The 27,102-nt window shown below is 42.8% G+C and overlaps 1 protein-coding gene across 4 annotated transcripts in view; it reads right to left on the bottom strand.

Moving 5' to 3' along the window:
- rims2a (regulating synaptic membrane exocytosis 2a) overlaps positions 1-27,102 on the bottom strand; it is a 193,429-nt gene that overhangs the window by 25,652 nt on the left and 140,675 nt on the right. Inside the window, exons 26-30 of one of the 4 annotated variants that reach the window (XM_034288994.1) lie at positions 19,348-19,380; positions 16,375-16,478; positions 10,154-10,317; positions 9,351-9,614; positions 1,364-1,587 (exon numbers count right to left, since the gene is read on the bottom strand). The exons of 1 other annotated variant lie outside the window; for it this stretch is intronic. In XM_034288994.1, coding sequence (XP_034144885.1) covers positions 1,364-1,587; positions 9,351-9,614; positions 10,154-10,317; positions 16,375-16,478; positions 19,348-19,380 — 789 coding nt within the window. Of the gene's footprint in view, positions 1-1,363; positions 1,615-9,350; positions 9,615-10,153; positions 10,318-16,374; positions 16,479-19,347; positions 19,381-27,102 lie in introns of all 4 variants that reach the window. 2 more of the 4 variants (XM_034288998.1, XM_034288995.1) reach the window with 2 other exon arrangements.

The following is a 27,102-nucleotide window of genomic DNA, read 5'->3' as shown; positions in this document are numbered from 1 at the left end:
GATCTATAACAAGAGACATTCCAATGGATTATCAATGACAGGACATTGCCAAACAAATGAAGTGAACACCTTTCAGCTGTAACTTCCCACCGTCTGTCTCTGTAACAGCAGGTCTCTGAATAGACCCATCCAAGCTGAAGCATGCCTTGTACCATACCAATCCACCGTTAGACCACCAAAGAAACCATAGCAACATGACAACCATTAAACAACATGTACACAACGAAACAAAATCCCTCCGGCGGTCTACTTGTTATTATCTTGTACAGCTTTGTGCCTGCAAAGAAAAAGTTGCGTCACTTTTTAAACAATCATTGGTACTGCGAGGGGCCTTGGGGCAGGCAGGGTTGTCCTTAACTAGAAGAAAGAGAGAAGCGATCAATACAAAACCCATTCAAATCATCATAATACATCCGGCTCTGCATCTGGAACACAATGAGGATGGACACATCTGAACTGGAGAAAGGGAGAGAGGTGTCATATGGTGTTGATGGGAGGAGAAACAGTGCGCTGTTGTTGGGAGGAGAAACAGTGTGGTGTTGGTGGGAGGAGAAACAGTTTGGTGTTGGTGGCAGGAGAAACAGTGTGGTGTGGGTGGGAGGAGAAACAGTGCTGCGTTGGTGGGAGGAGAAACAGTGTGGTGTTGGTGGGAGGAGAAACAGTGTGGTGTTGGTGGGAGGAGAAACAGTGCCGTGTTGGTGGGAGGAGACACAGTGTGCTGTTGATGGGTGGAGAAGGAGTGTGGTGTTGATGGGAAGAGAAACAGTGTGCTGTTGATGGGAGGAGACAGTGTGGTGTTGGTGGGGGGAGAAACAGTGTGGTGTTAATGGGAGGAGACAGTGTGGTGTTGGTGGGGGGAGAAACAGTGTGGTGTTAATGGGAGGAGGAACAGTGTGGTGTTGGTGGGAGGAGAAACAGTCTGGTGTTCATGGGAGGAGAAACAGTTTGGTGTTGATGGGAGGGTAAGGAGTGTGGTGTTAATGGGAGGAGAAACAGTGTGGTGTTGATGGGAGGAGAAGGAGTGTGGTGTTAATGGGAGGAGAAACAGTGTGGTGTTGATGGGAGGAGAAGGAGTGTGGTGTTGGTGGGAGGAGAAACAGTGTGGTGTTAATGGGAGGAGAAGCAGTGTGGTGTTGGTGGGGGGAGAAACAGTGTGGTGTTAATGGGAGGAGAAACAGTGTGGTGTTGTTGGGAGGAGATCCAGTGTGGTGTTGTTGGGAGGAGTAACAGTGTGGTGTTGTTGGGAGGAGTAACAGTGTGGTGTTGTTGGGAGGAGATCCAGTGTGGTGTTGTTGGGAGGAGTAATGGTGTGGTGTTGGGGCAGTATGTCAAACTACAGGTACATCCCCAGTGGCCAGCCTACCTGTTTGGCTGAGCTGAGAGGTGCTCCTGCTTTTCCGCGAGAGGCCAACCACAGCTGCCATTTTGGCACCAATACTGGAACGCCTCTTCTTGTCCCCGTCCCCGCCTACCATGCCCACGCCGGTGTCCGATTGGCTGCCGTCCGTCTTCTCCAGGTTGTACATGTCTCCACCAATGCTTGTGCTCTTGGTCATGTTCATACTGCCAGACGACGTGCCCATCTGCCTGTTTTTCATTTTGGACGTAAAGTCACTGTCAGCCACGCACCACAGCGTCAGGGGCAGGCCAGGATAAACAGGATATAGGGAAGGAGACAGAGGGGAGGAGAAGAGGCAAAGGAGAGAAGACAGAGGAGAGACAGAGGAGATGAGACAGAGGAGAGGAGACAGAGGAGGAGACAGAGGAGATGAGATAGAGGAGACAGATAAGACATAGGAGAGAAGACAGAGGAGAGGAGACAGAGGAGAGGAAACAGAGGAGAGGAGACAGAGGAGGAGACAGAGGAGGAGACAGAGGAAGAGACAGAGGAGGGGAAATTGGAGAGGAGACAGGGGAGGAGACAGAGGAAGAGACAGAGGAGAAAGAGGAGAGGAGACAGGGGAGGAGACAGAGGAAGAGACAGAGGAGAAAGAGGAGAGGAGACAGGGGAGGAGACAGAGGAAGAGACAGAGGAGGAGACAGAGGAGGAGACAGAGGAGGAGACAGAGGAGGAGACAGAGCAGAGGAGACAGAGGAGATGAGACAGGGTTCAGCTCTAGGATTTACAGTACAGGGTTTAGGTCCTCTGTACTCAACACAGATGGGTCATGCACTAAATAGTAAGGCTGGTTAATATCTCAAAAATGATTTGACACAGTTTACTCAGGGCTGTTAACTGCATTTGTGATCACTTTAAAATACAACAGTCCAAAATGAAAAGTGTATAAAGCTAACATGCAGAGAAATAGTGAAGCCTGTAACTCCTTGTTTCTCCTTCAACATTATCTTAAATGAATTATATCGGGTGGATAACTAAATAGCTTTCAACCTTATAGAGAACATTTAAATGCAAGTCTGATCTGTAGTTATTCATTATAACTGCTAATCTCTCCTCATGTATTCTCATCAACATTCACACAAAGAGACGTGTCTGATCATGATTTGTGAGCATGCTTACAATCGGCGGATGAATTCATTTCAATATGAGAATTGATGTTTGTCTTCTGGGTGCAAGGAAATAGGCCACTGTGGAAATGAAGGCATAATTTTGGCCCACAATTCCCACAATGCTCCCACAAATTATTCTGAGCCATTTTGAGAGACAAACGATCTCCTGAATCACATGATCCAAGGACCAATCAGCATAATTAACGTAAATACATCGTAAAGAGCAGTCTGACAGGAGCTCTGTGTTATTCTGGCTGACCAACACTGTAACACACAGTTGTCTCGTTAAGCCAATGTAAGAGAAGATATTCTGAGTAAGACAAGGAAATTGTCAAGGAACTTTGACAATTACTTCTTCAATTATTTCCATTAGGGTCCTCTTGGTTCTTGACTAATTCACGTCTGTGGCACTAGCGCTTTATTCTGTTACCTGACTAGGCATCTTGTATAAGTGCTCTAGTTTTAATTCTCACTGTATTATTGAGCATTACTGATTGCTAAACTGATGAAGCTCCTCTATCAGTTCGTCTGTAAGCCATCTGTGTTCTGAGAGAGAAAGGGGGGAAACACATACATCAGACACCAGTAGAGAGGTCACTGTCTGCATAATGATCCACTTATACACAGCCTGAGAGAGAGAGAGAGATCGGGGAGAGACAGAGAGAAAGAGTAATTGAGAGAGACAGAGTGAGAGACAGAGTGATAGCGATAGTGTGAGATATTGAGACAAAGTGTGAGGAAGAGTGTGAGAGAGCTCGTTAATAGACTAATTGAGTCGATGCTCCTGCGGTTTGACTGACTCATCAGACTCAGAGGTAAAGTCCCGTTCGGTGATCCCTCTTCAGCTACCAAACAATTCGGACATGTCGGGAGGTCTGAATGGAAATCTGGGAATCCAAATCTGGGAATCCAAATCTGGCAATCCAAATCTGGGAATCCACAGTGGATTAGTTTCACTAAGGTAGTGTGTGTTCATTAGTGTTTTTAACTGACAATACACCATAACACTTCTGGAGCATTCCCAGACCTATCCCCCTCAAGTCAGTCTGAATGTATAACAGTGCCAACATGACCTGTACAATGAGATCTCAGCAGGGCTATTCTCTCTCCACCACTTCCATTTACTAGGGCAGTGATGACTGAGCAACAATCCAAATCTTCCATGCCCCCTGCTCCTGTCTTGTTTTATCACTTGTTTGTTGGCAAACAAGTGCATTTACAAATGTCCTGTTGTTACTACAGTAGGGAATATCATACTAACTAACCATATACATAAAAATCCTCCCTTCAAAACGTAAGTAAGAACAACTTATTAGAATTGAGCCTCCATATTGCAACCCTGCATTGTTTTGCACAGCCATGATTCAGACAGCCTAGTGTAGCACTTAACTAGGGTGGTTAAATAACCCAGATGTATATTAAAAGAACACACTGTTTATTACAGTGAGGCGTGTTAGGGAGAGGGCTCTGTTGTGGATCAGCTGCTAGTTTGAAAAAACAGACTGGATGTTTATGGGAGGATTAGTCTCTTTGATCGGTTAATGTACCTTGGAACAATTAATCAAGTAACTTGAAGAGCATTTGGATTTAGCTGGCATTTTCACTTTATCCACTCCATTTTCAACTGCTGGCAAAAATGATAATAGTTTAGGGCCAAATGCTGTGTCGAATCTGAACGCCAAATCCATATCCTGTAAGTTTCCCATCAACGAGCTGCATTGCTATAGCGGGGTTTCTTGCTGCATCCCACACTAAAGGTCCACCAGCAAAGCTCTAAACAGCTGCAGTTTATCTAGACCTCAGGTGTCAACCTGATTCCATGCAGGGCCTAGTTTGCACTGGGTTTTGGCTTTTGTTTTCATCATGGTGGAAACATAGGTAACCCTCAGACACTCGGCTCTCCATGGAAGAGGTTTAAGATCAGTGATCCACACCATGAGTTCCTGTGATGCTCTAGGAATGCTGAATGCCTCAAAGATGTACCAAACTCTTGCATCTAGGGCTAATGGTTTAAATAACCTCTCTCCTGTACCACCCTCATCCTCCCACTCCCTCATCCTCCCACTCCCTCATCCTCCCACTGCCTCATCCTCCCACTCCCTCATCCTCCCACTCCTTCATCCTCCCACTCCCTCATCCTCCCACTCCTTCATCCTCCCACTCCCCTCATCCTCCCACTCCCTCATCCTCCCACTCCCCTCTCTTCAGCTCCTGGCCGAGTCCTGGCTCATGGTCATTCCTCACAGCATTAGGAGCGAAACAGCTTTGAACACTGAGCCTCTCTAGGGATTGGAGGGACTGGCTTCAACCGCAGCTAACCGAACAAATGAACACTGTGTCCTTGTCATGCAGAGTGTTGCTATGTGTTTCATTTTATCTAGGTCAAGATGTTCCCTCGACTAAAACAGGACCTGCAAAAGTATTTCTGTGTCTTCACGGGCCAACAGGATTTTGTTTGGCTCTTATCTGTTGTCCTCATGTGAGATGCTGACTAGCAATTCAATGCATGTTCTATTTAGGCTAGTTTTTTGGTAAAATACGCCTCTGCACATTTTAGATTGAGCTAATTATACATAACAAAAGCATGAAAATGTTTGAACAGAAGCAAATATATATATATATATATATATATATATATATATATATACAATGTTTTGTTCTTCATAACAGGGTTTCAAATTATTAATAGAAGTAATTGAAGCTAATAGTAGATTTTCAATCTCTCAACGGGCAGTGTCCAACAGACACACCACCTTATTCCCTCTCCTCGTTGGCAGCCGCTGCTGAGTGATCTAGATAATCCTACAGAAATGGTGGCGCACGTCCCTTTCATCTAAAACTGAAGTGATGCAGAAATAATTGGTTTCTATGGCAACTGTGCCCCCGGTCAGCGCACGTGCGTACATACTGCCCTCCTCCAGAAGCCACAGACAGACACACAGACAGACAGAAACACAGACAGACAGATACACAGACAGACACACAGACTGACACAGACTGACACACAGACAGACAGACTGACAGATACACAGAAAGACACACAGACTGACAGACTGACACACAGACAGATACACAAACAGACACAGACTGACACACAGAAAGACACAGAAAGACACAGAAAGACCGACACAGACTGACAGAAAGACTGACACGGAGACAAACAGAAAGACACACACACAGACAGACAAAAAGACACACAGATAGACAGACAGAAAGATACACAGACAGACACACACAGACAGACAGACAGACAGCAAGTCTGAGCACTGAGTCCAGTGGAGTTCAGAGAGGCTACACATACCAACATTGTCTTGTTTTACTGATTCACCACATATTTTCTCTTTACTTGTTTGTTTTATTGTTACGGAGCCACCCCTGACAAGCATTACTTCTTCACCAGAAAATAATTAACAGTTACTAGGTAACAATAAAAGATCAAAGAGAATGGAGAACCAAGAGGTGTGTGTGTGAAGAGGGAGGGTTTTATACACACCACTATTCCAAATACAATAGTATGCTAGTTAGCCTTCTTCATCTTGCTACTTCTTTATATATACAATGGGGAGAACAATTATTTGATACACTACCGATTTTGCAGGTTCTCCCACTTAGAAAGCATGTAGAATTTTTTTATCATAGGTATTCTTCAACTGTGAGTGACGGAATCTAAAACAAAAATCCAGAAAATCAAGTAATTAATTTGCATTTTATTGCATGACATAAGTATTTGATACATAAGAAAAGCAGAACTTAATATTTGGAACAGAAACCTTTGTTTGTAATTACAGAGATCATATGTTTCCTGTAGTTCTTGACCAGGTTTGCACACACTGCAGCAGGGATTTTGGCCCACTCATACCTTCTCCAGATCCTTCAGGTTTCAGGGCTGTTGCTGGGCAATACGGACTTTCTGCTCCCTCCAAAGATTTTCAATTGGGTTCAGGTCTAGAGACTGGCGAGGCAACTCCAGGACCTTGAGATGCTTCTTACGGAGCCACTCCTTAGTTGCCCTGGCTGTGTGTTTCGGGTCGTTGTCTTGCTGGAAGACCCAGCCACGACCAACTTTCAATGCTCTTACTGAGGGAAGGAGGTTGTTGGCCAAGATCTCGCGATACATGGCCCCATCATCCTCCCCTCAATACGGTGCAGTTGTCCTGTCCCTTTTGCAGAAAAGCATCCCCAAAGAATGTTTCCACCTCCATGCTTCACGGTTGGGATGGTGTTCTTGGGGTTGTACTCATCCTTCTTCTCCAAACATGACGAATGGAGTTTAGACCAAATAGCTACATTTTTGTCTCATCAGACCACATGACCTTCTCCCATTCCTCCTCTGGATCATCCAGATGGTCATTGGCCAACTTCAAGCCTGGACATGCACTGGCTTGAGCAGGGGGACCTTGCGTGCGCTGCAGGATTTTAATCCATAACAGTGTAGTGTGTTACTAATGGTTTTCTTTGAGACTGTGGTCCCAGCTCTCTTCAGGTCATTGACCAGGTCCTGCTGTGTAGTTCTGGGCTGATCCCTCACCTTCCTCATGATCATTGATGCCCCACGAGGTGAGATCTTGCATGGAGCCCCAGGCCGAGGGAGATTGACCGTCATCTTGAACATCTTCCATTTTCAAATAATTGCGGCAACTGTTGTTGCTTTCTCACCAAGCTGCTTTCCTATTGTCCTGTAGCCCAGCCCAGCCTTGTGCAGATCTACAATTGTATCCCTGATGCACAGCTCTCTGGTCTTGGCCATTGTGGAGAGGTTGGAGTCTGTTTGATTGAGTGTGTGGACAGGTGTCTTTTATACAGGTAACAAGTTCAAACAGGTGCAGTTAATAGAGGTAATGAGTGGAGAACAGGAGGGCTTCTTAAAGAAAAACTAACAGGTCTATGAGAGCCGGAATTCTTACTGGTTTGTAGGTGATCAAATACTTATATCATGCAATAAAATGCAAATTAATTATTTAAAAATCATACAATGTGATTTTCTGGATTTTTGTTTTAGATTCCGTCTATCACAGTTGAAGTGTACCTATGATAAAAATTACAGACCTCTACATGCTTTGTAAGCAGGAAAACCAGCACAATCGGCAGTGTATCAAATACTTGTTCTCCCCACTGTATTATATTATGACAGACAGGTGGAGAAGCTCCTGTCTGTCCACCTGAGTGACTGAAATAAACTCTCGCGTTGTGTCATAAAACAACATTTCTGCCTCACCCTGGCTGCTAAATCAAATCCATTTTCGATTGGGGCTGGATTACCTTGGTTGCCACAATAATGGGGTGACAGAAAAGGACATAGCAGCATGAGGTCAACCACATCATCAGAACCCTGCTACTTCCATCTGTCCATCTGTCTGCTTCATTCACACAGATAGACATCATCAACTCCTCCATGCACCCTGATATTACTTTGAAGGAGAGACATGGTACACAGGCGTTCAGCTATACCCAGGAAAATGACTGCTTTCATGGTCGTGTGAAGTACTGCACAGACATCTGAAGTGATCACAAAGAGAGCAGATGAAAGCAGCGACAGCCAGAGTAGCAGAGTAAAAGCAGGGACAATGGACAATGACAGGCTGGGTTATGGGGTCAGGGACAACAAGATTCATAAGCACATATGTCTGGTCCAGACACAGCCAGACAGGACTCTCACCAAACACTGACAAGTACAGACAAACAAGTGAGTGATTTAGCAACTGACTGAATACGGTGCAATAACTTGAAGTGAGCAGTTTGTGTCCATATTGCCACAGTAACAATTTACTTAATAAGATCCAAGCTTAATGTGTTTTTTCAAAGCCAGGGATAAATAGTCAGCAGTCTCTTTGTGTGAAGCACTTAGTTCCTGCTGTGAATTCAATGTAACACTGATGATCTCTTATTAGACGGCTAAGATAATCTGTTAGCCTGCTGCTGAAAGGAACTCATGGGGTTCCAAATTAAGTTCTTTTAAGTTCTTTATGGTATCTGTCATAAAGACTATACTATATTCACTGATGTAATGAAATGTAACAGTCACGTAATAGAATATATTAGTATAATTTACAAAATGATGTTAACATGACCTGTCAATCCAAATGAATAAACAGCACACTTACACCTGGCCAACATAGACATAATGAATACATGACGACAACATACTCCAAACGACAACATATTCCCTAAACATTTTTGAACTCCAGCCAAAGCTGTGTGCGTCCCCTGAATAAATAACTACATTCATATAACTTACCCATTATCAATGTATTAAAGACCACACAGATTTTCTATTTATTAGTCTACTAATGACAAAGATGAATAATAGCAAGACCAGAATTTTTTTTCCAAAAATGTCATCCTTGCAGATTAAATGTGTTCTAATAAGTGTGGTTCTCAATGTGGTATTAATTAGCAGAAGGGAGTCACTAGGTGATCACAGAAGATACAATGGTTAGATTTTACATAAGGATGGATTCATTTTAGATTTATGTCAGATTTATGGTATGGTAATGTTTGATCGGACTGAGGACAGACTGAAAATAGATTTATGTTAGATTGGGGTAGACTGGTAAGGTTTGATCTGACTGAGGTTAGATTCATGTTTGACTGGGGGAAGAAATGCAAGGTTTGAACTGACTGAGGTTGGATTGAGGTTACATATATGTTAGATAATGGGGAGACTGGTAAGGTTTGACCTGATTAAGGATGGATTAAGGTTAGATTTATGTTAGATAGAGGGTAGACCGGTCAGGTTTGACCTGACTAAAGTTGGATTAAGGTTAGATTGAGGTCAGGTCAGGTTTGAGCTGAGGTTGGATTGAGGAAAGATGAAGGTCAGACTGAACTAGTAAACTAGTTACCTGAGGTCAGTCTCTGAGAACCTCCTCTGCAGCATTTCCTCTTCATCCATCTCCTCCTGTGACTTCTGTGTGACCACAGTGCTCCTCCTCTGACCTCCCTCCTCTTCTGCCTCCTCCTCCTCCTCTCCTTCCCTAAGTCTATGCTGCACTATTTGTGTGCCACCCTCTCTCCCTACCATATCCTCTGCCCAAACTTCCTCTTCTTCCAGCACCTCCCCTAAATGCTCATCCCCTTCCCTTGATTGGTTCCTTGATTTGGAGTAGCTGAGGATGTGACAGAAGCAAAAACGCAACACATGCAAAGTAGAAAGGAAAGGAAAGAAAGGTATGTGAAATAAAATTGCTGAAATAAAGTGAACAATGAGAAAAAAGCTAACATACAACAACAGTAAAATAAAACGGACAAAAGCAATTAAAAGCTGATAACATAAATATCCAGAGCCATGCATGTGTGTTCCTGTTGTGTATCAAAACTAGACAACCCATCTTGTAAACTATCTTGTTCAACACCATTATGGACAGATATGGACAAACACCAACCTGAAGCAGTGGAGTTCAAACATTTAGCTCCAGTTCAACCTATGCAGAGCCAAACCTGAACTCACTGGCCAGTGGGAAAAAGCACAATGCTAGCTGTGCATTTCCAACTAAAGTTAAGGAACCAAGTAAAAACTATTTTCATTGTGGAAAATGTCTGGACTTGGCCAACTTCAGTTTCATTGAAAGTTCAGGGTCTTTGGGGTTTGCCCATCCCTGAGATGGCAAAGGACCAACAGCATGGGTCCCTTTGTGCTGTTTCCTACCTTATCTTCTTGTTTCCTCTGGGTCGTTCTGACTGGACAGACATGTAGCTCGTGCTGCTGAACCGAGAGGCACTGCTGGTTCTCGACACAGCGGACACGTCGCTTACATCACTGTCCGATGACTTGGCTGACAGGTTGTCAGAACCTCGCTGACCCTCTCTTCGCTGCAGAGGAGAAACACACCTCAACAGTCAGCACTCAAAACAGGAAATGCACTTTAAAATACTACATGGGTTGATTTCACTTGGGTGAGTTTTGTCTATTGATATGAGACAAAATATGCACAATGTAGATTATAATTATTAACCTATAAATCTGAAATGATGTAGTATTGTCGGATGGATAATAAAATACTCATCAATGTATATAATAGGCAATGTTATATAATCAATGTATATAATAGATCATGTTAAACTTAACATCAAAGATGTAAGTGGCCGAAAGCTGAAACTATGCTCTCAACAACTATTTTTCGAGAACCATTTTTTCAAAAACAACTGCTTGAGAAAGAACCTTTGATTAATTATGTCCAAAAGGAGGAGAACAGTGAGAAATAACCAAGTATTAGGTTATATAATACTGAGCCTGAGTAAATTGTTCTTGAAACCTAGGACAGCTGTTTATCTATAAATTCAATAGGTGTTTTAAGTCAAATAAACAAAATGTTAACTATTCCAAATCTGTTTTTTCAATAAATTTGGTGTAAACATAAGATATGTTTTGTAACCCTGCTATTACAGTGTAGAAACCAATGTTCTCCACAAGGAAAGAGACTGCACAAGTGTGGCAAGTGTAACATAACAATATCATAGTTCATTGCACTGTCACAAGCAACAAAGACGACAAATATGTGATGGTCTACCTGCTATTTCTAGAAATAGCCAGCTAAACACATGCTTAGTCTCTTCTAGGGCTGTTCTCATTCCACACACCTGAACAGAATACAGGACAGGAAAGACATGCTTTGTCTTATAAGGCTTGGTTGAGGGCCTTGCGAGGCCCAGAGGCCCCGTTTATAAACACACTACACTTCACTTGACTGTCTCTTTGACTCTGGACACAATCACTGTTACATTCCAGGAATTCACAGGGTCACTATAAAACCTCATGTATGAATCCTTGTACCTGGGGCCTGTCAAACATAGAATTGTTCTAGAGTGGGTGTCTGGAAGAAAGTGTAGTTGACAGTTGGTTTCAGAATGTTCCTGACAACACCCTGCTGGTATCCCAGCAAATCCACATTAACTGAACATTTAATGTGTTTGTTATAAGTAAGTTTGTATAAAAAAGGTCTACTACAATTACTACTAAGACCATGTTATTATTAGACCGGGAAGAGTTGGGATTGGTCTTAGAAGTGATGTATCTACATTTTATGTTGGTAATTTGTAATTGGAATGTACAGGTGCATCTCTAAAAATTAAAATGTGTCCTTTTTCAATGTTGTTCCATCTTGATGGATGGAGGGTTGAGGGACGGCGTTTTATATATATATATATATATATATATATATATAAAATATATGTTATATACAGGTGCATCTCAAAAAAAATTTATATTGTAGAAAAGTACATTTTCAAAAATGCAGTATCTCAAAATAATAGAATACAAAATTTACAATAAAGAAATGTCGACTTGAGAAGAGCTCTAAGCAGCTAATTAAATCAAAACACTTGCAAAGGTTTCCTAAGTATGTTAATTTACGCACTCAATACTTGGTCGTGGCGTGGCATTGAGGCCATCAGCCTGTGGCACTGCTGAGGTGTTATGGAAGCCCGGGTCCCTTTGATAGCAGCCTTCAGCTTGTCTGTGTTGTCGGGTCTGGTGTATCTCATTTTCCTCTTGACAAAACCCCATAGATTATCTATGGGGTTCAGTTCAGGCGAGTTGGCTGGCCAATCAAGCACAGTAATACCATGGGCAGCAAACAAGTTACCAGTCATTTTGGCACTGTGGGCAGGTGCCAAGTCTTGCTGGAAAAGGAAATAAGCATCTCCAAAAAGCTTGTCAGCAGATGGAAGCAAGAAGTGCTCTGTAATCTCCTGGTAGACAGCTGAATTGACTCTGGACTTGATAAAACACAATGGACCAACACCAGCAGATGACACAGCAACCCAAATCATCACTGACTGTGGAAACTTTACACTGGACTTCAAGCAACTTGGATTCTGTGCCTCTCCACTCTTCCTCCAGAATATGGGACCTTGATTTCCAAATGAAATTTCATTTCATCTGAAGAGCGTGGTGGCTCTTGATGCACTGACTCCAGCCTCAGTCCACTTGAATCGGCTTTGCTTGACAATACTCTCAAGGCTGCGCTCATCCCTGTTGCTTGTGCATCTTTTCCTACCACACTTTTCCCTTCCAGTCAACTTTCCATTAATGTGCTACAGTATAATACAGCACTCTGCGAACAGCCAGCCCTTTCATCAATGACCTTCTGTGGCTTACCCTCCTTGTGGAGGGTGTCAATGAGTGTCTTTTGGACAACTGTCAAGTCAGTAGTCTTCCCCATGATTGTGGTTGTGTGTACTGAGCCAGACTGAGAGATTGAAAGCTCAGGGAGTTAATTAGCGGATTTCTGTATTGCACACATTTTATTCTAATATTTTGAGATACTGGATTTTTGCAGTAATCATCAAGACTGAAACAAAAAACACTTGAAATGTTTCATGTTATGTGTAATGAATCGAGACTATATGAAGGTGTCAGTTTTTTTTTTTGAATTACGGACAAAATGAACTTTTCTACAACATGATTTCTTTTTTAGATGCACCTGTATATAACAAATATGTTTTAGCAAATGTTAAACGCCGTCCCTCAACCCCCTATCACTGAAGATGGACCAGTTATAAAAAGGTCACAGTCTTCAAAGCTGAATAATGTCTACCTCATGCACCAATGTTTCTACAGCCATAACCAGAAAATGTGAAAAATCTCTTATTAAAACAGACCCACGCCATTGATACTAACAACACAAGCCAATCGATATATTTTGCTACTCATTAAGCTGCGGTGTTGGTTGCAAAGCAAGTAAAGTGGGGCATTTGATGGCTCATGAAAGTGTTGAATAAAAAGTGTTGACATTGCTGTATGAATAACTAAACACATAAGCTTGTAAAAACTGCAGCTATTAGTTGGCATTCTCTTTCTCTAGTCATGAGTTTAGACATTTCGCCAGCTCACAGTACCGACTTTGCCAAGCGTGTGAGGATATGGCAGACACAGTGATCAGTTCAGGTGGAGTAAATGGATGTTGAATCTCAGAACACGTGAAATGGGAAGACTGTCTGCCAGGAGCACAGGGCAGTTGGAACACAGCACCTACCGGCAACAGCAGGAGACCAGTTGAATAAGTAGGACTGCAAGGCTTTATTGACGGGCTTCTTATGAAGATGTCTAACTATCTAATGGTGATAGTTACTTTACAATTACATTGTGTTAACTGCATACAGATATATATGCATTAAATAAGGCACAACCTTTCATCATGTAGCTTTTTTAAAATATGCAACTGGTAAGTGCCATATGATTGATATGTCCACTTGTGCTCATAAGTTTGCATACCCTGGCAGAAACTGTGACATTTTGGCATTTGATTTTGAAAATATGACTGATCATCTTTTATTTAAGGATAGTGATCATATGAAGACATGTATTATCACAAAGTTGTTTGGCTCCATTTTAAATAAGAATAATAACAGAAATCACCCAAATGGCCCTGATCAAACGTTTACATACCCTTGAATGTTTGGCCTTGTTACAGACACACAAGGTGACACACACAGGTGAAAATGGCAATTAAAGGTTAATATCCCACACCTGTGGCTATTCAAATTGCAATTAGTGTCTGTGTATAAATAGTCAATGGGTTTATTAGCTCTCACATGGATGCAGTGAGCAGGCTAGATACTGAGCCATGAGGAGCTGAAAATAACTGTTAAAAGATGTAGCAAGGTAATAGAACATAAAGATAGAAAAGGATATGAAAAAGATATCCAAAGCCTTGCAAATGCCAGTCAGTACCGTTCAATCACTTATTAAGAAGTGGAAAATTCAGGGATCTCTTGATACCAAGCCAAGGTCAGGTAGACCTCAGACAAAACTGCCAGAAGCATTGTTCGGGATACAAAGAAAAACCCACAGATAACCTCAGGAGAAATTCAGGCTGCTCTGGAAAAAGACGGTGTGGTTGTTTCAAGGAGCACAAAAATGTGCTGCATGGTCGAGTTGCCAGAAAGAAGTCTTGACTGTGCCAATGACAGAAAAATGCCCAGTACCAATATGCCCGACAACACCTTGACACGCCTCACAGCTTCTGGCACACTAATGTGGAGTGACGAGAACAAGATAGAGGTTTATGGTCACAACCATAAGCCCTATGTTTGGAGAGGGGTCAACAAGGCATATAGTGAACAGAATACCATCCCCACTGTGAAGCATGGTGGTGGCTCACTGATGTTTTGGGAGTGTGTGAGCTCTAAAGGCAAGGGGAATCTTGTGAAAATTCATGGCAAGATGAATGGCAGACAATTTGCATTCTTCTGCATGAAAGCTGCACATAAGACACTCTTGGACTTTCCAGCATGACAATGACCCTAAGCAAAAGGCTTAGTTGACCCTCCAGTGGTTACAGCAGAAAAAATGGGCAGCTATACCACCTGCAAGAATTAATGTCCTCATAGACAACTATTACAAAAGACTGCACGCTGTCATTGATGCTAATAGGGAGCAATACACAGTATTAAGAACTAAGGGTATGCAGAATTTTGGGTCAGTACATTTTTTTATTTGTTGCCATGTTTGGTTTTATGATTGTGCCATTCTGTTATGACCTACAGTTGAATGTAAATTCCATAAGAAATGAAAGACGTGTTTTGCCTGCTCACTCATGTTTTCTTTACAGATGTTCATACATTACCAATTCTCCAAGAGTATGCAAACCTTTGAGCACAACTGTATGAAGCATATAACTGGTATGTATGTTATATTACATTAGTAAACATTTAATATGTAACTGGTACTGTAGGTACATAATATTTATTTTATATTTAACTACAATTAATATAACATGAACATAACATGTAACTGGTGTGTATGTACAAAATATCTCCTGTGTAATTTGTCACTGGCATTTATGTAACATTTATGTAAAAATGTAACTACTATGTATGTACTGTAATATGTAAGTAAGATGTATTATGTATTGGAATATGCTTAAAATATGTAACTGGTACGTATTTAATATGCATGTCATTAGGAAACGACTACACCACATGTCTGTCTGTAAGTAAAGACTATACTATAGGCCTGTCTGTAGGTAAATATATTATTCTATAGGTCTGTATGTAGGCCAAGACTATACAGTTGGTTTGTCTGTAGGTAAAGACTATACTATAGACCTGTCTGTAGGTAAATATATTATTCTATAGGTCTGTATGTAGGCCAAGACTATACAGTTGGTTTGTCTGTAGGTAAAGACTATAATATAGACCTGTCTGTAGGTAAATATATTATTCTATAGGTCTGTATGTAGGCCAAGACTATACAGTTGGTTTGTCTGTAGGTAAAGACTATACTATAGGCCTGTCTGTAGGTAAATATATTATTCTATAGGTCTGTATGTAGGCCAAGACTATACCATAAACCTGTCTGTACTGTAGGAAACGACTACACCATATGCCTGTCTGTAAGTAAAGACTATACTATAAGCCTGTCTGTAGGTAAATATATTATTCTATAGGTCTGTATGTAGGCCATGACTATACAATTGGTTTGTCTGTAGGCAAAGACTATAATATAGACCTGTCTGTAGGTCAAGACTATACAATTGGCCTGTCTATAGGTCAAAACTATACAATAGGTCTGCATGTAGGCCAAGACTATACAATTGGTTTGTCAGTAGGTAAAGACAATAATATTGACCAATCTGTAGCTCAATATGATGCTGTATGTCTGTCTGAAGGCCTAGAATATACTATATGCCTGTCTATGCTTAGTGCTGCACTTTTCTATACATTTTCTGTATTAAGTCATGTTTTATATTATATGTGAACCCAAATAATACTGACTGCTGCTTTAGCAACAACTAATAGGGACCCATGTAAAATCCTAATTCTTAAATCATATAATTACTGTAACCCTAAATCAGTCAGTTTGTTTAGAAAGTGGAACGCTAACAACGTTTTAGTGAAGAGAAAAGGTCTGTTGTTCTGTCTTGCCTTAGGGTAGTCCTGTTCTAGTCTGGAGTCAGAGCCGGCCCCCTGCTTAAACTTGTTCATCTTCAGCTTCATCTGTCTGGTCCTCTCCTCCACATCCATGGCACCTGGGGAGCAGAGAACGCCGTCAACGAAGGTCATATTCTGGATCAAGGAAATCCTATTTGGAAGATTCTCACAATCAGAAGGGAATAAACAGGAAATCTGGAACCTTCCAAACAGGATTTCTTAAAAATCAGGAAAATGTGTGAATATTACTCTTATTTTATAAAACTATCTAGGAAAACTTCTGAAATGTTTGGGGGGGGCTATGGGGGGGGGGGGGGCTATGGAGGGGGGGGGCTATGGGGGGGACCATAGACTTATGAATCCTCCTCACTGCACAGTTTAGTGTTGCTGGTTCTTTAACAGGGCTGAGTAATATCAGGGGTATGTATTTCGAATGACAGTGTTGTTCTATGGGAGCACAGAAAGCATGGTTTCCAGTTTTTTCAGATATCAACAGTTGGTCAACAATGGCCATATCATGTAGCAGTATGCCAAAGGCTAAGGACATTCAACCTGTCATCTACATAAGGACAACCCAAACAACATCTCCAAATTACAGGGTTCACTTGGAGTTCATTTGAATGAAAGGTTCATTGCTGGCTGTAATGGGCCAGAATGTCAGACATGCTCTGTAGGGTCTGGATGATCTAAAACCCTTCCACACAACCTTCTGTTTGCCATTGTTTCTTTTACTGAAAGAAGTCATCAACCTCCCAGAGGTTCCAGAGGATATGGGGGAGAGACATGATAGTTCACAGGCCACAGTGACCATCAGATTAGTCTTTAGTCAGTCAGCTGGAGCAGTGAGATGAGTCTGCAGTCAGTCAGCTGGAGCAGTGAGTTGAGTCTGCCAGTCAGTCAGCTGGAGCAGTGAGTTGAGCCTCTCAGTCAGTCAGCTGGAGCAGTGAGGTAAGTCAGTCAGACAGTCAGTCAGCGGGGGCAGTGAGTTGGGTATGTCAGTCAGTCAGCTGGATCAGTGAGTTGAGTCTGCCAGTCAGTCAGCTGGAGCAGTGAATTGAGTCTGCCAGTCAGTCAGCTAGAGCAGTGAATTGAGTCTGCCAGTCAGTCAGCTAGAGCAGTGAATTGAGTCTGCCAGTGAGTCTGCTGGAGCAGTGAGTTGAGTCTGCCAGTCATTCAGCTGGAGCAGTGAGTTGAGTCTGCCAGTCATTCAGCTGGAGCAGTGAGTTGAGTCTGCCAGTCAGTCAGCTGGAGCAGTGAGTTGAGTCTGCCAGTCAGTCTGCTGGAGCAGTGAGTTGAGTCTGCCAGTCAGTCAGCTGGAGCAGTGAGTTGAGTCTCTCAGTCAGTCAGCTGGAACAGTGAGGTAAGTCAGTCAGACAGTCAGTCAGTGGGGGCAGTGAGTTGAGTCTCTCAGTCAGTCAGCTGGAACAGTGAGGTAAGTCAGTCAGACAGTCAGTCAGTGGGGGCAGTGAGTTGGGTATGTCAGTCAGCTGGAGAAGTGAGATGAGTCTGCCAGTCAGTCAGCTGGAGCAGTGAGTTGAGTCTGCCAGTCAGTCTGCTGGAGCAGTGAGTTGAGTCTGTCAGTCAGTCAGCTGGAGCAGTGAGTTGAGTCTGTCAGTCAGTCAGATGGAGCAGTGAGTTGAGTCTGCCAGTCATTCAGCTGGAGCAGTGAGTTGAGTCTGCCAGTCCGTCAGTTGGAGAAGTGAAGTGAGTCAGCCAGTTGCCAGGGAATGAGGTTAGTTAGTCAGCAAAACAATCAGCTTGGAGTATTCAGACTAGAGGCACCCTGTTGTCCATGTCAAGGGGATCCACACTCGTGGTAAGACAGAGTACACTAGGAAAACAGAGGGTGCCATTTCAGATGGCCTTACTTAGTGAAGGCCAACCCATAACAGTAGCTCTAGCTGTCCTATTGTATCATCCATCTCTGTCCTACTGTCCTACTGTATCATCCATCTCAGTCCTATTGTATCATCCATCTCTGTCCTACATTATCACCCATCTCTGTCCTAATGTATCATCCATCTCTGTCCTACATTATCACCCATCTCTGTCCTAATGTATCATCCATCTCTGTCCTACATTATCACCCATCTCTGTCCTACTGTATCATCCATCTATGTCCTACTGTATCATCCATCTCTGTCCTAAAGTATCATCAATCTGTGTCCTACTGTATCACCCATCTCTGTCCTACTGTATCATCCATCTGTGTCCTACTGTATCACCCATCTCTGTCCTACTGTATCATCCATCTGTGTCCTACTGTATCACCCATCTCTGTCCTACTGTATCACCCATCTCTGTCCTACTGTATCATCCATCTGTGTCCTACTGTATCATCCATCTGTGTCCTACTGTATCACCCATCTCTGTCCTACTGTATCACCCATCTCTGGACATACTTTCCTCTCTACGTTTCATTTGTATGAAGGTGGTGGGGAAAGGAAACACATGCATAAGATAAAGAAAACAAGAACAAAAGGCAAATCAACTTAAGAAGAAACAGTAGATATAACTGAACATAGATGATACAGTATAATATTTTTTCTAAACATCAATCAGCTCTTCATGACAGTTTATGAGAAATGACTTAATAATGCGGCTGAACAACATCAGGCCTTGCAAAGACAATGGTAAGGAATGAGAGGCAGTGTCTGCCATCTTGGTGGGATCGCAACACTTCCCAGTTTGTATCTGTACAATATGATACCTCAGTCAAATGTCACCAGGATGTAACATAGCCTAACAACATACACACTACAATGAACACAGTTTACATGTATGACCATGCATGCATAGATGTAAAACAACAACAACGAACAAACAAAAATCAACTAGTATAATCAGCAAGAAAGAAAAAAAAGAAGGCAGCAGCAGGAGGAGGAGGATAATGAAGAACAGGAGGATGAGGAAGAGGAAGATGAGGAGGTAAAAAGGGGAGGCATATAGAAAGGAGAAGGGACAGACCTGAGCTGTTCCCTCCTGGTGAGTCCGTGTCTTCTGGGGTCATATGACAAACACACACACAGACAGAGGAGAGGAGATGAGAGGGATAACACCATGGACAGGAAGTGACATCACCGAAGAGGGCCCTCCGTCACCGTGGCCGCCGCATAGGTGTGTGGGGGGAGGGGGGTGGATGGGTGTTGGGGGGGGGGGGGGGGGCACAAAACAACGACGACAACAACAACAACAAGCACAGAGCACAACAACACAAACAAAACCATAACAGCACGACAAAGAAAGATCACACCACCCACAAATTGCACTAATGGACAGCCAAGTAGAAGAAGGGTGTGAGGCAGGCTAGGAGAGGCAGGAGTCAACATCTTTAATGTTATTACTAAACAGAGAGGGGAGAAGACGTTCTGCTGTGTCTCCATAGGAAAGAGAGCTGCAACGGTAAAGTAGATGTTAATGGTTGGAGGAAGAGTACTGGAGCTGCCAGAAACCCTGAAAGACAGTGGAGGTAGAAGAGAGTTGCTGGGAGACTATAACGCTCCACTGTGGAGAGACCAACACACGACCTACACAGTAACGACCACACAGAGCCATACAGGCTGCAACAGAAACAGGAAGAGAGAGCTACAGAACAAAGAGGGCGGAGCCTCATTGGAGCACACAAACACCGTTGGTGTTGTTGTTGTTGTGAGCAAGGCTGAAGCACGGAGCAAATAGAGCCAATTACACCCCAGAGAAACAACAGGTTATACAATAGACAGCTGAGATCCACTAAGAGCCTTTCTGCATCTCAGAGCCACTGGCTCCCTCCAATTAACGGCCATCGTCCCCATCTACTCAGTACATAATCATATTCCTATTGCTCCACTGTGTCTTGGGAAGCCAACAGAATGTGCTGAGGTTTTGATGAGCTGTGCTTTCATCAGGCTATCATTAATTATCCCCTGCCATGTGAAAATCATCTTGCATAACAGCACGGAGAGAGGAAGAAGAAGAGGGAATGGTCCTCCTGCGGCTTCACACGGGCATAGTGATTATATATTATGACATGGCAGGCTGATGTGGGGGTGGCTAGCTCAAAGACTCTGTTCTTCACAGTTTAATCCTGGATGTCCTGGAAGCCCACATATTCCCCTATTGTGCCCCCCAGCCCTTAACCTGAGGCATGTGGAAGACATAATGTGTAATGTACTTTTCGCTAACTTTAGCATTTAACTCAATTAGGTCTTTCAGAGGAACATGAATGAAACAAATAAGTAATTCAGTGGAACATGAATGAAACCACAAAGTGAGATATCTGCCTGATTCGAGCTTTGATCTGAAGACATTCATTGTGCCAAACAGAAACATTTTAGAGAGGTGTTCACTAACAGAGTGTATGTAAAACACTAAATAAAATCATTAAATAAAAGGACATCACTTAATTTTCTTAACATTGGGTCATTTTGTGTCATCTTTCTATCCAACAGCAAGACCGTAGTGAGTCACACAACTGAGAGTACCTGTGACAGCGTGATGGCAAACATGGGATGAATCACAGTTGAATCATGGTAGTTTCAGCTGCAATTCTTAGATTCCAGCATATTGCTACAGTACATTCACGAATGAGTGACTGAGAGAATGAGGAACAAAGAGAGCCCTGAGGAACTGAGGGAGACCGAAGAACAAAGACAAACATAGGAACAGAGACTGAGGAACTGAGAGAGGTTGAGAAAGAGAGAAAAACTGAGGAACAGAGAGATACTGAGGAAGAGAGTGAGACCGAGGAAGAGAGAGAAACTGAAAAACAGAAAGAACAGAGGAACAGAGAGACTGAGAAACAGAGAGAAACTGAGGAAAAGATAGAAACTGAGGACAGGGAGAGACTGAGGGAGAGATTGAAACTGAGGACAGAGAGACTGAGGGAGAGATAAAAACTGAGGACAGGTAGAGACTGAGGGAGAGATTGAAACTGAGGACAGAGAGACTGAGGGAGAGATAAAAACTGAGGACAGGGAGAGACTGAGGGAGAGATAAAAACTGAGGACAGGGAGAGACTGAGGGAGAGATAAAAACTGAGGACAGGGAGACTGGGAAAGAGAGATGAAGGAAAATATAGTGATGAGGAAGATCAAGACTGGGGTTGAAGCTTCATTAAAGCTGAAGTCATTCAGCTGATCTGTGAGCTGTGGTGTCTTTCAATTGGCAATCCAAAAGGGGCTGAAAAGTACAGTGATCTTCAATTGTTTCTATATAGACGATACACACCAACAACACGGCATGACAAGCAGTCTGAAGCTGGCCTAATAACAGTAAGAATCAAATGTTGCCAACATGGTGCTCTTAGCAAGGTGTTAGCTAATTGATTAATTGCTGTATGTGTCAGAAAAGGTCTGTTTTTACTCTGCAGTAAGTGAAGATGTATTGTGTAGGATTACAGAAAATACTACAAGTTCATTTACTTCAGACCTTTGATCAGGATAATTGTCTATAGTAGGAAAATACTGTACGTTGATTTAAATCTTTCAGTCACTACCAGTCAGACACATAACTGGATCTAATTTGTCAGGTTCCCATGGAGACTCATTAGAGTAATGAAAAACAACAGGTTTTCAGATTGCCAGTTGTTTTCTTCAGATAAATACATATATATATATATATATATATATATATATATATATATATATATATATATATATATACACACACATATATATATATACACACACACACATCTTCAGATCAAAATATAGACACATGACGCACCCCTCTCAGCAAACCCCAATAAACAGTGTATATATATCTGAAGATAGTGTGTGTATATATATATATATATATATATATATATATATATATATATACATATATATATATATGTGTGTCTTTACAGGGGATAGTATATATGTGTCTATATCCCCTGTCTTGTTAAGGACATTTATCTAATACCTGTTTAAAAGAGTAAAAAAAATGGCAGATTTCAGAAACCTGACTACAAGATAAATTCCACAAACCCCTCACCAAACCAAACATTTTCAAGCTGCACTGCATCACCACACAACAGAGAGAAGACCAGTCAGAGGTCAGAGGTCTAGAGCCACCAAGAAAGCAGTCCCCAGGGGCCAAGATTAGGTTGAAGTCAGTAGGTCTCCACAGCAGGCACGTCACAAATAGAAACCATCCCCCTATATAGTACACGACTTTAGACCATCAGTACTTCCTGTCTTCATGACCAGTGGACAAAAGTGGCCAAAGCAGTGTTCTATACAGTGAATAGGGTGCCATTTGAAAGCACAGCCTAAGACAAACCTGTCATCATCTGTGTTCCTCCATCAGACAGAGAGCCATTAAGGCCTTTCTGCTGGTCCTCCCATGTCACCTCTGAGGTCGGGGCAGGGACAGACAGACAGACAGACAGAGGAGCTACTGACACTCACAGTATAGACACAAGACACCCTTCTCAGCAAACCCCAATAAACAGTGTAGTTGTTGTATTAATGTTTCCTTTTGTGTAAATGTAATGGGGACAGAAAGTTTGAAAACTGACTGTTACTATTTAAACATAGATTCACCTGGATACATCAGAAGGATTCAAACTGTTGGCAATGTCTGCAACTGTTATTAAACTTTACAACTGTTTCTTCACCCTAAGAACAAAGCTGGATATTTTCAACATTGAACATAGAACCATGAAAGGACTGGCCATTCACTAATAGACTGGCTCTTCTCTCTCCTCTCTCTCCTCACTGTCTCCTCTCTCTCCTCACTGTCTCCTCTCTCTCCTCACTGTCTCCTCTCTCTCCTCACTGTCTCTTCTCTCTCCTCTCTCTCCTCACTGTCTCCTCTCTCTCCTCACTGTCTCCTCTCTCTCCTCACTGTCTCCTCTCTCTCCTCACTGTCTCCTCTCTCTCTCCCCGTGATAATGGTGTAGTCATGAACACACCAACAGAACACTGCCTGTCCTGTGATGAAGACTTTAATGGTATATAAGGTTCACAAAAGCAAACGTATTATATAGATGCATCCATACTGGGACCGGTGGCCAGTCAACATGGACTATTGAGAAGGATTTTTTTTTTTTAAACGATTAGTAAGGGAGGGTTGCATTGAAGTATTCATTGAATATATTACATGCAAAGAAGTATGACGATGTAGACAGTACTGTTGGCCTGAATAAGAGTGTCCGCTAAATCAAGTGGTTCCCAGCTCCTCCCAAGACCCCCAACAGCACATATTTTCATTGTAGCCCCACCCAAGCACAGCTGAGCTTGTCCGTTAGTTGTCAGGCCCTCATTGACTCGATCCAGGGGTGTTTGTCCAGGGCTACAACAAAAATATGTGCTGTTGGAGGTACTGGTGGACTGGAGTTGGGAACCACTGGCTTAAATACCTTTAATGTTAAAATGTTAGATACCAAGCGATGTTTGTATTATTGAGAAACAACGACAGCTGTTTGGAGGATTCTGTTTATCATTCATCTGAAGCAGATATGTGGTAGACAGCATTTGCTGTTGAGTTGTTTTGTGAAACTAATTGGAGTGAAGAGAGAGAAAAGGCTACTCAGTTCAGGACTTCTATCATGGACAGTTCCTGACTGATGATTTGGGAACTTTGCTCCATCTGCTGGCCAGTCGTGGTAAAGGTATTTTAAAAATAGAGCACAATAAGCACTCTGGTTTAGGCTTGTTGAATCTAGATCATCATTATATTGATTAATTAGGTCAGCAGGTCAGGTCAGGTGCCTGGTTGGAACAGAAAAATCCAGCACTCTAGGAACAGGGTTCCCTACCCCTGTACTGAATATTATATCAGAAGGAATTACAGCACAAATATCTTCACAATTTCTAACGAAAACGCATCGTTTTCATAAAAGCACAAGACCTGATGTGCCTGAAACAACTGGCCCCCAATTCCAAATGGTAGTTACTATACAACCAGTGAGCTAGATATCGAAATAATGCTGTTCTATTTTATTGTGTGGTTATGACGCGGGGGATGGAGGGCTGAACATTGATTCACAGGCATTTGAATGAAAGGGCAGAGTGGATTAGGGCTGTGTGGTGGTGATGAGGCCTTGGCTTGCAGGACGACATGAGCTTAAAGAGACAGCTCTCTGAGTCTATTAGCATCAGTCTCCACCTCGACATTATCATCACACTCTCATCCCGACCTCCACTCCTCCACTTAGATTCCAACTGCAAATCCACCCGAATCGAATACATCACACTGATCCGCTACCATAACATGAATATGAACAGAGGGACAGGAAACAAAGTGGACTACGTAAACTAGGGCATGCAGAGCTAGCCACGCTCCTGGGGACACGCCAGCCCCCTGTGCCACGCTCCTGAGGACACGCCAGCCCCCTGTGCCACGCTCCTGAGGACACGCCAGCCCCCGTGCCACGCTCCTGAGGACACGCCAGCCCCCGTGCCACGCTCCTGAGGACACGCCAGCCCCCGTGCCACACTCCCTGAAGACACACCAGCCCCCGTGCCACACTCCCTGAAGACACACCAGCCCCCGTGCCACACTCCCTGAAGACACACCAGCCCCCGTGCCACACTCCCTGAAGACACACCAGCCCCCGTGCCAATCTCCTGAGGGCACTTGCCTTTTCTTCCATTCACAGGTGGGCTTAGCTGAGGTCGCTCCTCACAGTCTGAACCACAGTGGGAGACAGATGGAGCTTTATGACATCATGGAAATGTGAGATCATGGAACACGGATGCACTGCATGCACACGCAGACACACAAACGCACACACACCTAGACACAAACTTGTGTGTTTGCATGCCAGCACAGGTTTAAGAACACGTAAACAGGTCCACAACAACACAGAGACCAAACACATGCTTATACAACAACCTAACTAGAGGTGCTGACACTACAGTACAGTAGTAGATAACAGACAATTTCCTGTATGACTGTGATACAGTATAGTTTCATGATAATCAGTGCTTAATCTGTTGGGACTGGAAGATTGATGTGACGGTTGAGGTGGGGGGATGTGTCAGTGAAGGAAGCAAATCGTTGTGAAGGTATCAGGCGAATAGCGAACATTACAGAGTCGGAACTTAGTTTCACAATCTCATCAAGCGGTGCTGAGGTCAATCTGGGGCTTCAGGAACAGGCAACTAAATTGAATTTTAGTAGGATGTTTACAGTTCAAAGAGCACACAGTGATGGAACAGGACAAATAATGTGTGACAGATACCGGATTCATGGAAAATGGGTGCCGGAAATGAGCCAAATCTGAAAGGTGGGAGATCCTGGTACATACCTGACTGTATGTTTCATGATCATGATACAGTACAGTAGTAGCATCACAGAAGACTTACTGTATTTTTTCCATGACCATGATATACCAGTAGCATCACACTCAATATTTACTTTATGTTTCGTGACCATGAATTTTCCAGTAGCAACACACTCAATATTTACTTTATGTTTTGTGACCATGATAGCAGTAGCCTCCCACAGAAGACTGAGTGAATGAAGAGACAGATGGGTGAGGAGGAAGAGACCCGTAGGGAACTCCTGCTCCTGCCAAATTAGCCCTGAGCACACTCATTCTGGCTACTACATTTGTACAGTACAGTACTGACTGGACAAATACAGTACTGACTGGAGAAATACAGTACTGACTGGAGAAATACAGTACTGACTGGACAAATACAGTACTGACTGGACAAATACAGTACAGACAGGAGAAATACAGTACTGACTGGACAAATACAGTACTGACTGGACAAATACAGTACAGACAGGAGAAATACAGTACTGACAGGACAAATACAGTACAGACAGGAGAAATACAGTACAGACAGGAGAAATGATCAACATGTCATGGTAAGGTTTAGGCAGTGAGGATGTCTGCTGGTAGGGCTGCCCGGAACAGGCTTTGAGGTTCACATTTGAGGTGTGTTGGAATTAGTTTAGTGTTTGCATTGTTTTGGGACTATTCCGTTGGTTTCTACATAACGGCCAAATGAAATGAATTGCAGCCTAAGTCTTTGAGCACATAATGCATTGGAGCCAGATGTGCTGTGGAGATTCCAGGAGACAGGCAGATATATGCAGGTGATAGTTGATACAGTAGTCCAAAAGGATGTTCTGAGACACACCAATTCACACAGCTAAGAAACACACCTAGCTCCTGCTTACACTGCTCAAGAGAGCAGAGGTCACCTGTAGGGCCTTCTTGGCCCTCACATAATCCTTGTGATGGATCTTTTGTTGCTGCAGAGATTAACAACAAAAGGTACAGTGCTGATTAGGTATGAACTGGTTCATGGCTAATGTCTTGAAAGCTAGCTAACTAGCTAGGCTTCAAACTAATTCAGAGCTTAAATGAAACATAAGCTGACCGCCCTGCAAAAATAAAGGTTTCATAAAACCATGTTAGGTCTTCTATATTTGCCTGTTCAAAAAAAGCATTATAAATACCAGAAAGACATATCTTAAAAATGATATCCACAATAGCTTCTCCCATTGTGTTTTAGCTAGCTAGTCAGAAAGCCTGATATATAGTGTCAATACAGAAATGACTCAAAAATATAGTTCTATTGGTCAATAGCATCACATTCACAAAATGACAAATGTTGGTCCCCTCTTGTTTGCACCCCCTCGCCAACGTTCATTTGCCCAAGAGTCTTACCGCACCAACTCGCTTCCGTCTGCGGAAGATGAATGGCTTCCTCGCCTCAAAGCCTCAAGGAGGAAACCCGCCGTGAGATCAATAGGACTGGTTAAACAAAAGACTAATCAATACTAATCCACCCA

The sequence above is a fragment of the Esox lucius genome, chromosome 20, assembly GCF_011004845.1.
Source record: "Esox lucius isolate fEsoLuc1 chromosome 20, fEsoLuc1.pri, whole genome shotgun sequence".
Classification (NCBI taxonomy): domain Eukaryota; kingdom Metazoa; phylum Chordata; class Actinopteri; order Esociformes; family Esocidae; genus Esox; species Esox lucius.
Note: the sequence above shows the minus strand (reverse complement) of the source record. Positions and strands in the feature narration are given on the sequence as shown.